This window comes from Salmo trutta, chromosome 4 (genome assembly GCF_901001165.1).
Source record: "Salmo trutta chromosome 4, fSalTru1.1, whole genome shotgun sequence".
In the NCBI taxonomy this organism is placed as follows: domain Eukaryota; kingdom Metazoa; phylum Chordata; class Actinopteri; order Salmoniformes; family Salmonidae; genus Salmo; species Salmo trutta.
Genome location: NC_042960.1, coordinates 42,094,888 through 42,108,206, shown reverse-complemented (window position 1 = coordinate 42,108,206; position 13,319 = coordinate 42,094,888). Strand labels below are relative to the sequence as shown.

Below are 13,319 nucleotides of genomic sequence, written 5' to 3'. Positions count from 1 at the left end.
CAGCCAGAAGAGGACTGGCCACCCCTCATAGCCTGGTTCCTCTCTAGGTTTCTTCCTAGGTTTTGGCCTTTCTAGGGAGTTTTTCCTAGCCACTGTGCTTCTACACCTGCATTACTTGCTTTTTGGGGTTTTAGGCTGGGTTTCTGTACAGCACTTTGAGATATCAGCTGATGTAAGAAGGGCTATATAAATACATTTGATTTGATTTTTCATAGAAATACTTGTAATTATTCTATGTATAATTACTAGTATAAATATATAGATAATTGTGCATTTTTTTCCATCATTTCACCCTCATTATTCATTTACAAAGTATACAGAACGGGACTCTTATTCTGAAGGACTCCAAAAATACGTGACCCGGAAGTACTTAGTTATTCTTGCCTGTTTTATAGTAGTGGAGAAGATTGCTTACTATTTTGCTTTAATAGCGATAAAAAAAGATCACGTTTAAATGGAAATAAATAGTGATTAAGTGTAGAACATCCCTAGTGCGTTAGATTCTCTATCAACATCCAATTTAAGGTACGTATGTTCTGTATAAGACACCAAGCTAGCCTAACAACTTTGCTAGCTAACCTAGTAGCAGTTAGCCAGGAAGAATGGTCTGCTTCTCGAGACAGCTAGCTAGCTGTCTGAAGGACACTGTCCTCACTTTGCAGAACGATATAGCTAACAGAATGGCCATTTTGTTTACAAGTAGCTAGCTGTCTGGCCTGTATAGCTAGCTGTCAATCGCTAGACACGTCCAGAACCATTTTGGCTAACTACATCATGCTAGCTAACCGTTGTTTACTTATTATGACTGCACCATTGACCAGCAATACTGTGATGTAAACGGTGCAGACGTTCTTACCATAATGTTAATGTATACTGTAGGAAGGTCGGAAAATGATCAGGTTGACAGGTACAAATCCTGAGTTATATGGTACTATACTATAGTTGTACTTGTAAATTATAGTATCATAGTCTGTGTCCCACTAAGAGGAATAAAATGGTGTGTGTTTTCCTGCAGTAAAAAGGAATTATATAAAGTTTGCCTGGCTACCCAGACTTCTTGCTCCGGCCAAACGCTACGCCACATGCGACGGGTGTTAGTTTCTTGAAGCAGACGAATGTACTGCGAGCCGTCAGGCTAGCATTATGTCTGCCTGCTTTGTATTTACAGTAAGAATAATGACAGCCATCAAGCACGCCCTCCAGAGGGACATCTTTACGCCCAATGATGAGCGTCTCCTCAGCATCGTCAACGTCTGCAAGGCGGGTAAAAAGAAGAAGAACTGCTTCCTGTGTGCCACAGGTGTGGCATAAATGCCTTTAAAGTCTTACATGAATCAGCTCTTTTCACCATCTCACCAGTGTCATGATGTAAACATTACGAACTTGAAAACCACAGTCAGAGATTTAACATCAGAAACCGTGATTTCACTGATAAGGCTTACAGAAATGGATCCACAGATCACTTTTACCCCATTATTAGACTATTATAACTGTTGGATGCTTCTACCCCAGTCACCACAGAGAGGCCAGTGCAGGTGAGAGTGGTCAAAGTGAAGAAGTCAGACAAAGGGGATTTCTACAAACGGCAGATGGCCTGGGAACTGAGGGATCTGGCTGAAGTGGATGCAAAAGATGCCAGCAAGGTCAGGGAAAGAGTAATTTTTCTCAACTTCCTCTCACTGCCTGAATGTAATTTCTCATAGAACCTTGTCTCTCTCTCTCTCCCCCTCTTCTTCCTAATGTGGGTATTCTTCTTTTCCTTCCTTTCCTCATATGCTTTACCCTCCTCCTGCTAATTTTATTGATATTCACATATGGCATCTCTTCTGCTCTTGTCATTCAGGAGAACCCAGAGTTTGACCTCCATTTTGAGAAGGTGTATCGATGGGTGGCCAGCAGCACAGCTGAGAAGAATTCCTTCATCTCCTGCATTTGGAAGCTGAACCAGCGTTACCTGCGGAAGAAGGTGGAGTTTGTGAATGTCAGTTCCCAGCTGCTGGAAGGTATGACAGCTCACTAACTATGGGGGAGGATCAAAAGCATGTGTGTTTTTCTAGTGACCCTCGCTGTTCCCTGTACCTTGCATCTATGATACACTTCTTTCTTGCCTGTTCCCAATCTCCTGACCTCAACCTGAAGTGTTTCCAGATAAATCTATGTAACCTGTGAGTTGACCTTTGGTGTGGCTTTCTGTGGCTTAACTCGTCTTTATTCTCACTCTTCTCTCTTAAACTGTCACTGGCCAGAGCTTCCTAAAGCGGAAGGTTGGTAGCACTTAACTTCTTTCCCCATTTCCTCTTCATTGTGATTTCATGGTGTTGAATCACTATTCTTATAGTAGACTCACACATCTTTGAAAGTTGTTGCTATTGTTTACCTTATTTGGATATTGAGTGAGTGGCTTCTGAATGGGTGTTACTAGATGTTTATTAAATATTTTAACCTTTATTTAACTAGGCAAGTCAGTATGAATATTAGTCTGTTCTGTTTTTGTATAGACATTTTCTATAGTGTATGCACTACCAGTCCAAAATTTCACAACTATGAAGTAACACATATGGAATCATGTAGTAGCCAAAAAAGTGTTAAACAAATATATACTTAATATTTGAGATTCTTCAAATAGCCACCCTTTGCCTTGATGACAGCTTTGCACACTTTTGGCATTCTCTCAACCAGCTTCACCTGGAATGCTTTTCCAACAGTCTTGAAGGAGTTCCCACATATGCTGAGCACTTGTTGGCTGCTTTTCCTTCATTCTGCGGTCCAACCATCTCAATTTGGCTGAGGTTGGGGGATTGTGGAGGCCAGGTCATCTGATGCAGCACTCCATCACTCTCTTTCTTGGTCAAATAACCCTTACACTGCCTGGGGGTGTGTTGGGTCATTGACCTGTTCAAATACAAATTATAGTACCACTAAGCCCAAACCAGATGGGATGGCGTATCACTGCAGAATGCTGTGGTAGCCATGCTGGTTAAGTGTGCCTTGATTTCTAAATAAATCCCTGACAGTGTCCCCAGCAAAGCACCATCACACCTCCTCCATGCTTTACGGTGGGAAACACACATGCGGAGATCATCCGTTCACCCACACCGTGTCTCACAAAGACAGTGGTTGATACCAAAAATCAAACATTTGGACTCATCAGACCAAAGGACAAATCTCCACCAGTCTAATGTCCATTAATCATGTTTCTTGGCCCAAGCAAATCTCTTCTTCTTATTGGTGTCGTTTAGTAGTGGTTTCTTTGCAGCATTTCGACCATGAAGGCCTGATTCACGCAGTCTCCTCTGAACAGTTGATGTTGATGTGTCTGTTACTTGAACTCTGTGAAGCATTTATTTGGGCTGCAATTTCTGAGGCTGGTAACTCTGATGGTCTTAACCTCTGCAGCAGAGGTAACTCTGGGTCATCCTTTCCTGTGGGAGCCAGTTTCGTCATAGCACTTGATGCTTTTTGCGACTGCAAAATTTAAGTTTTCCGGATTGACTGACCTTCATGTCTAATGATGACCTTCAAAGTAATGATGGACTGTCATTTCTCTTTGCTTATTTGAGCTGTTCTTGCCATAAAATGGACTTGGTCTTTTACCAAATAGGGCTATCTTCTGTATACCACCCCTACCTTGTCACAACACAACTGATTGGCACAAACGCATGAAATTAACTTTTAAGAAGGCACACCTGTTAATTGAAAAGCATTCCAGGTGACTACCTCATGAAGCTGGTTGATTGAATTCCAAGAGTGTGCAAAGCTGTCATCAAGGCAAAGGGTGGCTATTTGAAGAATCTCAAGTATAAAATATATTTTGATATGTTTACAATTTTTTTGGTTACTACATGATTCCATATGTGTTCTTTCGCAGTTTTAATGTCGTCACTATTATTCTACAATGTAGAAAATAGTAAGAAATAAAGAAAAACCCTTGAATGAGTAGGTGTTCTCAAACTTTTGACCGGTAGTATATTTGTTCAAATGGAAGGGTGACGTTTGTTTGTGTGGATGTGCGTGTACTGTACTGTATGCGCTGTGCACAATGTTAAACCATCCTCTCCGTCCTTTGTTTAGAGTCAGTCCCCAGTGGTGAGAGCCAGAGTGTTGCCGGGGGCGACGAGGATGCTCTGGATGACTACCAAGAGCTGAATGCCCGTGAGGAGCAAGACATTGAAGGCATGATGGAGGTGTGCGAGTATGCCATCTCTAACGCAGAGGCCTTTGCTGAGAAACTCTCCAGGGAGCTACAGGTTCTGGATGGGGTAAGTAGACAGCGCCATGGAGCCTTGGGTCTTCTTGAGGACAACATAGACTTGAGTTGCCTGACATGCACAGACTACTGCCCTTTGTGATCTATGGTTGAGCACATTACAGTGTGGTTTGGCTCACCGTGATTTGATGAACAGTGTAGTTAAAGTGACCACTGCCAATAATCCCCCCAATACCAGGCCAACATCCAGTCCATCATGGCATCTGAGAAGCAGGTGAACATCCTGATGCAGCTGCTGGACGAGGCTCTGTCGGAGGTGGACACCATCGAGGGCAAGCTGAGCAGTTATGAGGAGATGCTGCAGAGCGTCAAGGAGCAGATGGACCAGATCTCCCAGAGCAACCGCCTCATCCAAATCAGCAACACCAACAATGGCAAGCTGCTGGACGAGATCCAGTTCCTGGTGGTGAGCATTGTGGTTGATGTGGGGGGGAAGGTTCCTGTTTCTGTTGGTTTGTTTGGATGGTTTGCCTCTTGCCTCTTTACGATTACGATACAGTACCACAAGCTATGGCGCGTTTTCTTTGACTTGTTGGTTTGGTTTAATGTGATGATGTTGAATGATGAGGGGCGGGCAGGTAGCGTAGCGGTTAACAGCGTTGGGTCAGTAACCGAAAGGTCGCTGGTTCGAATCACCAAGACGACTAGGTGAAAAATCTTTTGAGTTGCGCTTGAGCAAGATGCTTAACTCCAATTGATGCTCTACGTTGTTGATTAGAGCATCTGCTAAAGCGGTGGTTCAGTGGTTATTTTTAGTTTTTAGTAACTCAGTCCAGCTTTCAACTCTTGAAAGTTGTAATAGTAGAATGCACAGGTGTAATTTATAAATTGGATAGTGCAGCATCAGTTCCTCTTGTCGTGTTAATCATTGCATACCTTAGAGAGCTATTTATAACTTGTCAGAAAGTTATAAAGATCAATTAGCCCATGTCAGCTAATGTTTTTTTAGCCCATAGATTTGGTTGTAATTTTTGAGTCACTCAAATATCACATGAATAAACATTAGACATGGAAAATGTTATAGAATTGCAAGAAAATGAGGTTTAAAACGGCAACATTTTGTGTCATGAACAGTGCTTGTGCCCGTACAAATAGACATGGTGCGCTCGCACAGGAGGGGGGAAGAGGATGTTCCCCAATGCTGGAAAGGGGGACTGAGTGAAAAAGTGTGCTAAATGACTACAATTTTAATTGTAAATGATGAATACCTGTCCCTCAGAATTATATGGACTTGTCGAAGGGACACATCAGGGCCCTGCAGGATGGAGACTTGTCCTCCCCCAAGGGCATCGAGGCCTGTATCAACGCTTCTGAGGCTCTACTGCAGTGCATGGACGTGGCACTCAGACCAGGTCATGAGAAACTGATGGCTGTGAAGCAGCAGCAGCACCTGTTCACTGAGCTCAGAGATACCTTTGCCCGGCGCCTCACCAACCACCTCAACAACGTGTTCGTCCACCAGGTAATCCACACAACACAGTAACACTTCGCTAGTCCTCTAGGTCATTTAAACATGGTCTCAAGATTTGTATTCAGATTTATATTGAACCACATTTATGACTAGATACGAGGCATAACAGAGCGCTGTACACATTTCTTGTTATAGTATTTTGAATGTTTCCTGCCTTTGGCAGGTGGCTTTTTCTGTCCTCCTCATCCACTTCCTAGTTTAAGCTCTGTTTCTTCTGATTGTGTCTCTTCCTGTCTCAATGCTGTTTCCCTCCTGTACTACTCTGGTCCTCCTGTCCTTCACTCTCTGCCTCACTCTGAACCACCCCACTCTGCTCTCTCTGCTCTCTGTCCCTGTCAGTTCAACCACTTCAGTCACTTCAAAATGACCATCCCTCAGTTCTATAGGTCCTCCTGTATGTCGCTTCCAGTGAGTAGTACCCTCACAGCAACCCCATTGACCCTTCCCCTCTTACCGCTGACCTTTCCTACTTATCTACACGCCCCTGTTTTCTTCACAAAATGCATTACTGACCGCATGAGTTGTGCTGCTCATAACTTCTTAGCTAACCCTCCTCTCTTTCATCTCAACGGGTCTGAACGCCTCAGAAACGCCTCAGACCTTGCTCCACCACCTCCATTGAAGGATTGACTGGGCTCCCCTTGCACTTTGCTTCCTTCCTGTGTCAGAGTGCTGCTGTGACTTTGCTGTGCTGGGGTGCCACGTCATAATACTTCTTTCTGCCTGTCTGCATGCTTGGTAGCAGCCCTAGAAGCAAGTGAATTAACTGAGAAAGGGAAAAAAAGCTCGCAAATCTACAAATGCCGGAATGTTCTTGTCGATGAGGTTATTTGAATGTCGAGGTTGAATCTCTGAACAGTTAATCTTGTACTACCTCAGTGGTCCATTGGGCCACACAAACGGTCCCTATGAATGCAGGGGATGTCCTTAAAGGGACCAAGAGGGGTTCAAGGAAAAAGTCTCTCCCTGCCTGTGTGAGTGTTTTGAGAGGGTGTTTCTCTATTATGAGCTGTGTTAACTACCTGTGTTCCCTACATCCAGGGCCATGACCAGAGCTCCACGCTTTCCCAACACACGGCAGAGCTGACCCTGCCTAAACACAGCCCCCTGCACAGGGACCTGCTGAGATACGCCAAGCTCATGGAGTGGCTCAAGAACACCCAGAGAGAGAAATACGACGGCCTGTCCAGGGTGAGTGACTTCCTCTGGAAGATCATCATTATTACTGCCCTCGACCTAGCTATATTCTATTGTTATCACCATTACCACCACTACTATAACGTCTCCATCACCAGCAGCCCTACCATCATCTCTTACTGTGTCTCATAACAAGTAGACTGGTATTCATTGATTTTTCTCTCTCTGTTTTCAGACCTATGTTGATTACATGACCAGATTATATGAACGAGAAATCAAAGATTTCTTTGAGGTGGCGAAGATCAAAATGGCGGGCACAACCAAAGAGGGGAAGGGAAATAAGTTTGGTAAGACCTTGGTGTGTTTTTAAATGTGGGATGTTTGTGTGATTGTTTGTCTTTTCTTTTCCCTGTGAAAGCTTGTAGTTTGCTGTGGGGTTTGTTTGTGGTGGTGTTTAACCAATTAGGTGCTGTTTTTTCCCCTTGGGTTTTTGCGTATGGTTTGTATTTGTGGTGTGTGTGTACTGTATTTATGTGATTTGGTTTTGAGGTAAGTGTGTGTAATTCTGTTCAATATTTGTCCATCTGTACTGTAATATCACCAGCTTTTTCTGCATGCTTCCCCTTGCGGTATTCCTGGACTGTATGGTAACAGCAAACACAACTACATGTTGTTAACTGCCCTGTGTCATAGCTTTCACTGCCTAGGAAAGGCCCCTGTGTGATGTCATTGTCCTGCTCAGTGTTGCTAGCTGGTGTTTTGCTCATTGTTATTTCCCTATTTGGCTGTTTACTGTATGATGAGCCGAAAATTAACCCTGCTACTCATTCTAACTGCAGAGTATGACTTCACTAATTTAGTTTTTTAAGACTAACTGGGGAGCCTAAACATTACAAGTTTAAGTTGACCTTTTTAAGTAAACTGAAATATACTGTATTTAATGCTCTAAAAACGATCCTTTCATTTGGCAGGAATATAAGGCTCTGCTTCCTGAATTCTGAATTTCAGTCTTAGCTTTTCTCTCTAGAATACAAAATGAGCAAAACTTTTGTTTTCAAAACGGCTTTCTTAAGGCCAACCACAGCCTCTGCAGTGCATTTCAGTCTGTTACCTTTGACTCTCACCTCCTTAACGTGCCCCCCATTCTTCATGTCATGAGCCTAACATGTCTCTGTCTCTGATGCCTGCCGTTCTAACTGGCCGCCAGCCACGCTTCCACGGAAAGAGAGTGCTCTCAAACAGGAAACGGAAAGTAAGTATCCCATTCGGGTCGCGCAGTGAGACCCCTGTAACCTGCCACCCACACCCACCCCTACCCACCTGCTCCCCACTACTATGTCCCTGATACTGTTGCACAACCAGGACCCTCTCCCTCTCACTCAGCCCTCCACCTAGAGTAACCCCAATCTGCCATCCGTAGAACGTTCTTCTGGCCACTTTTTAAAGAGCACCTAAACTAACACTGATCAGACACTTAAAAACAATGAGCATGTACATACTGTATGGCATAGGATCCTATTACTCATTCACAATACAAAAGGACATATTAAGGTCAACGTATCCAGCGAGGTTCTCTGATAATGAATGTCCAACATCCATAATAAGATATTTAATGGTCTTTATCACCGAGCACGCCTTTCAACGTTTCAATGTTGCATATGTTCTTGTCTCTCAATTGTTTTCAGCTGTTCATGTTATGTGTAATTACCGCTAAACTAACATGGTTTAAAGATGCATATTCACGTGGGCTTTGTGGCACACTTTTTTTTTTTTTAGATGCCACAAAGTTATTTATTTTTAACAGCACAGTTGCTCTGCTTTGAAAATAAGTCCATGTGAATGCAGCCTTGGTCTCATGGGCTATAGATAGGGAAATGTTCCAGAGACTAGTATTTAGCCTGTAGTTAGAACATGTCTTCAACTGTTTCCCCTCTGGTGCCCCAGGCCTGCATGGCAGCTCTGGGAAGCTGACGGGCTCCACCTCCAGTCTGAATAAGCTGGCAGTGCAGGGCTCCAGCAGCAGGCGCTCCCAGTCCTCCTCTCTGCTGGACATGGGCAACATGTCTGCCTCAGACCTGGATGTGGCCGACAGGACCAAGTTCGACAAGGTGATGCTCACAGACAGGGCCATAGGCGCCATACTACAGTCTTTCTATTGCATTTACATTTTAGTCATTTAGCAGACGCTCTTATCCAGAGCGACTTACAGTAGTGAATGCATACATTTCATTTCATGCATTTCCATTTTTTTTTTTTTATTGCACATACTACCCGTGGGTTTTTGTAGATCTCTTTATCGTTTATGCGCCATTTGTTTTGTGTTTTATTTATGTTGATCAATTGATGTAGGTGTCTCTCTTTCTGTAGATCTTTGAACAGGTTCTTAGTGAGCTGGAACCTCTCTGTCTAGCAGAACAAGACTTCATCAGCAAGTTCTTCAAGCTACAGCAGCACCCCACCCTGGCTCAGGTGAATTCCGTGCTAGTCTGACTGGCTGAGTGTTTGCAAGTGAGATTGAGTAACTTCTAAATGATTAACCACAGTTTTTTTTTTCTATCAGGGAGAAGTGGAGTCTGATGGAGGGGTGCCCCCCAGACAGCCCCCTCCAGGGGAACACAGACACTCAATGTCATTGACTGAGTGAGTAGCTAGCCTCTCATCTCTTACTGACATTTCTGCTCTGAATGTCCATCAATTGTACTAGGGCAGTGGTCACCAACTTTTTCTGAGTCAACTTTCTCAGTCAAAAAGTAAGCCATGATCGACTGCTCAGATTTTTTTTTTGAACATGACTTAAAAAATGTAACATTAACCTAATAAAAACAGTTATGTAGGAATGAGGTTTGTGCAGTAGGCCAAATACATTATCACAGCATATTGGCTATATGCCTGGCCTTACAATATTTTTATTCTCAGACCATATTATATTTCAAAACTCAAGCTTTGATAACAAAATAGATCAGTTGGTGTAGCACTTGTATACACAGCTGAGTATACATTTATTTTACTGGACTGGTGGTACCTGCATCTGACGGTCATGGTTCTTTCAAGACAACTGGGAACTCTGGGAAAACAACAAGGTAAAATCATGTCAGTGATCTTCAGGTCGGAACTCTAGAAAGATGCCCGAGTTTCCTACTTGGAATTCCGAGTTGGATGACCGTTCAAAACGAGTCAGAGATGTCCTAGTTCACAGTTGTTTTGAACACATTATTAGTCTTAGCGGCGGGAGAGAGCAGCAGAGGGTTCGCCTCTCACGGTCCCTGCTCTCTCATTCCTTTCCTCCAGTGAGACTGACCAGAGGGGACACAGTCTTCCACCTGATGGCAAAACTCGAGTCGCACCGCATCTGCCTCATGCACAAAATAATACAAATCGATACACCTGGCTACTAATTCATTGCAGCGCAAGTGGTAGTATGGAGAAGCACATTTTTTGTTTTGTAATAGTGTTGAATAAAAAGTGTTGTCAATGCTGAATAAAAACATGAACTTACTCATAAAAACAGCAGCACTTTGCTGTATTCTTCAGTCTCTCTAGTCATGGTTTTTAAAAGTTATGAAATCTTATGTAGGCTAGTATTAAACTTTGCTGGAAGCTATAGGCACGGTGATTTGAGCTATCCGATTGGCCAGCGCAGTAGGCGCGGCGCACCTGATTTAGCCACAAATCTCGCAGAGTTTTGTATTTTCAGACAAATGAAAAGGTTAAAAATTGGGACATTTTTCCTACCTAGTGCACATGACTTCTGAATCAAGTGCACCTACCGCCATCAGTGAAAAATTAATTAATTAAAAAAGGAGCACAAGCCTTAATTGTTGGCTTTTCAACAGAAATGTTTGGTGATCGACTAGGAATGCCTTGAAGATCACAATCAACCAGTTGGTGACCACTGTACTAGGGGCACTAAACATGCTACAAATATGACAAGTCCAAATACCATCTTTCATGGTCCACTTCTATCCTCTTCACTTTTACCATATTATTCTCTTTCCTTCTGTGTCTTATCACCCGTCTGGTCCTCCTCAGGAAGGACATGGTGCGATTGATGATGAACAAGATCTTCCAGAGCATTGAGACGGAACTCAACAGCCTCATCGCCCTGGGAGACAAGATTGACAGCTTCCACTCCCTGTACATGCTGGTGAAGATGAGTCACCACGTGTGGACGGCCCAGAATGTAGACCCCACTTCCTACCTCAGCACCACCCTCGGCAATGTGCTGGTCACCGTCAAGAGAAACTTTGACAAGTGTATTGTGAGTAGAGTTCAGGTTAACCAGTTGAGTCTGGTGATCTGTGTATCTAGTACTGCTACAGACTGTTGGATGTGTGTGTGAAGCTGTTCATGTTTCTCTCAGTCTGGTCAGATCAGACAGATGGAGGAGGTGAAGATCTCTAAGAAGAGCAAGGTGGGCATCCTGCCCTTTGTCACTGGGTTCGAGGAGTTTGCTGAACTGGCTGAAACCATCTTCCGTAATGCAGAGCGCAGAGGGGATCTGGACAAGGCATATGTCAAGCTTATCAGAGCCGTCTTTATGAATGGTAGGTCTAATACTTGCCCTGTGTCAGGAAGATCGAATATTATGATTGGTGAATGTTTTGTGTGTATGTTGAGTAATGTGGTTGGCTGATAGTCTGTGCTCTGATTGGTGTTTGTCTTGCTGGGGGTGTATCCAGTGGAGAAAGTGGCCAATGAGAGTCAGAAGACGCCCCGAGACGTGGTGATGATGGAGAACTTCCACCACATCTTCTCCACACAGTCCCGCCTGAAGATCTCCTGCCTTGAGACAGAGAGGCGAGAGGCCAAACACAAGTACACAGACCACCTGCAGTCCTACGTCATCAACTCCCTGGGCCAGCCCCTGGAGAAACTCAATGTGAGAGAGGGGGTTTACACTTGGCAAAGCTAATGTAAATTTGATTCATGTTTATATGTAACATACATGTTATATGATGACTATAACACATTATGTGATTTCACATATTACATGGCATGCATACTTGAATGTACAGAATTAAAAAATGCACACAGGTGATCAAGTACGCCTCTATGCTTTGCAGCACTTCTTTGAGGGAGTGGAGGCACGTGTGGCCCAGGGGGTGCGTGAGGAGGAGGTCAGCTACCAGCTGGCTTTCAATAAACAGGAGCTGCGTAAAGTTATCAAGGAGTACCCCGGCAAGGAGGTGAAGAAGGGCCTGGACAACCTGTACAAGAAGGTGGATAAGCACTTGTGTGAGGAGGAGAGCCTGTTACAGGTTAGTGACAGAGAACCTAGAAGTGTATCTATTATTAGAATTATTATATTGATCATTTATTTTATTGATCCATTATAGATCTGGAGATATGTTATCTAAACAGCTGGTAGTTTCACTTGTTGTTTCAGTGGTTGATCCTGGTCTTGTTTTTGTTGTTGTTGTACTTTTCAATTTCTCCAATAGGTGGTGTGGCACTCCATGCAGGATGAGTTCATCCGTCAGTACAAACACTTTGAAGGCTTGATTGGCCGTTGCTACCCTGGGTCTGGTATCACCATGGAGTTTACCATTGGAGACATGTTGGAGTACTTCTCAAGCATTGCCCAGTCCCATTAATTACAAACATACACATTTATAACTTTACACATGCTCTCTATTGCTTCATAGTGCCACACACAGAAGAAACACTATTTACTGGAACCAATCCGTCATTGCTGTGTGGTCAATACGAAGTACATTAATTGAAATTGAATAAATTGCACTTGAAATTGTCTGCAGTACTTGTATGGATGGGAATGAATTAACAGTTGTAAAAGGTTTTGTGGGTGGGCAGGTAGCCTAGCGCTAACCGAAAAGCCTAGCAGACTAGGTGAAAATCTGCCGTTGTGCCCTTGAGCAAGGCACTTAACCCTAATTGTTCCTGTAAGTTGCTCTGGATAAAAGCATCTGCTAAATGACTCCAATGTAAATGTGTGTGTGAGTGAGTGAGATCTTATTTGCACAGAGATCACAATGTTACTGATTTCTTCTGTCTGTGATTTTCCTTTGTTATAACACACATCGCCTGTACATGATAAACTCTTCAAAATTGGGAGGTTGTGGGCCAAATATATGTTAGCTTGTATGACACTACTCAAAATCTAAAGCCCTCTTCATCACACTGATGTCTTGAACTTTGTATAGTCACAGAATGTCAGTCTTCTACTGGAATATTTTTGTTCTGTTAAGCCATGTGTGATTGCAAACTTTTCAACAGAATATCATATTGGCAAATAAATGTTAAAATGTCAAATTTTTTCATGGATTTGTTTAACATGTATTTCTATTTTATAGTTGGCATTAGATTATACGCACTGAGCTCATTCATTATGTAGTGATAACTACAACTGCGAAGTAGAACTGAGTGTAGGCTACTACTGAACTCGTTGGAGACTTTAGAGATGTTCACTGGCACAGATTCAGGTGA

At 43.2% G+C, this 13,319-nt stretch overlaps 1 protein-coding gene across 6 annotated transcripts; it reads left to right on the top strand.

The window, feature by feature from the left end:
• Window positions 1–318: 318 nt before the first annotated feature.
• On the top strand, window positions 319–13,145 carry LOC115192378 (exocyst complex component 1). Of its 6 annotated transcripts, XM_029750795.1 has the most exons (20): window positions 319–525; window positions 1,169–1,300; window positions 1,513–1,643; window positions 1,844–2,003; window positions 2,247–2,264; window positions 4,072–4,259; window positions 4,446–4,673; window positions 5,487–5,729; window positions 6,078–6,146; window positions 6,780–6,929; window positions 7,111–7,222; window positions 8,083–8,127; window positions 8,820–8,983; window positions 9,243–9,344; window positions 9,436–9,515; window positions 10,905–11,133; window positions 11,236–11,419; window positions 11,555–11,754; window positions 11,939–12,133; window positions 12,317–13,145. In XM_029750795.1, the coding sequence occupies exons 2-20, from the start codon at window positions 1,177–1,179 to the stop codon at window positions 12,467–12,469; spliced, it is 2,775 nt and encodes a 924-aa protein (XP_029606655.1). In that variant the 5' UTR covers window positions 319–525; window positions 1,169–1,176; the 3' UTR covers window positions 12,470–13,145. The 6 variants fall into 6 exon arrangements, with proteins under 6 accessions (XP_029606655.1, XP_029606658.1, XP_029606656.1 ...); XM_029750798.1 differs by lacking the exon at window positions 8,083–8,127; XM_029750796.1 differs by lacking the exon at window positions 2,247–2,264 and having other exon boundaries at window positions 325–525.
• The last annotated feature ends 174 nt before the right edge of the window (window positions 13,146–13,319 follow it).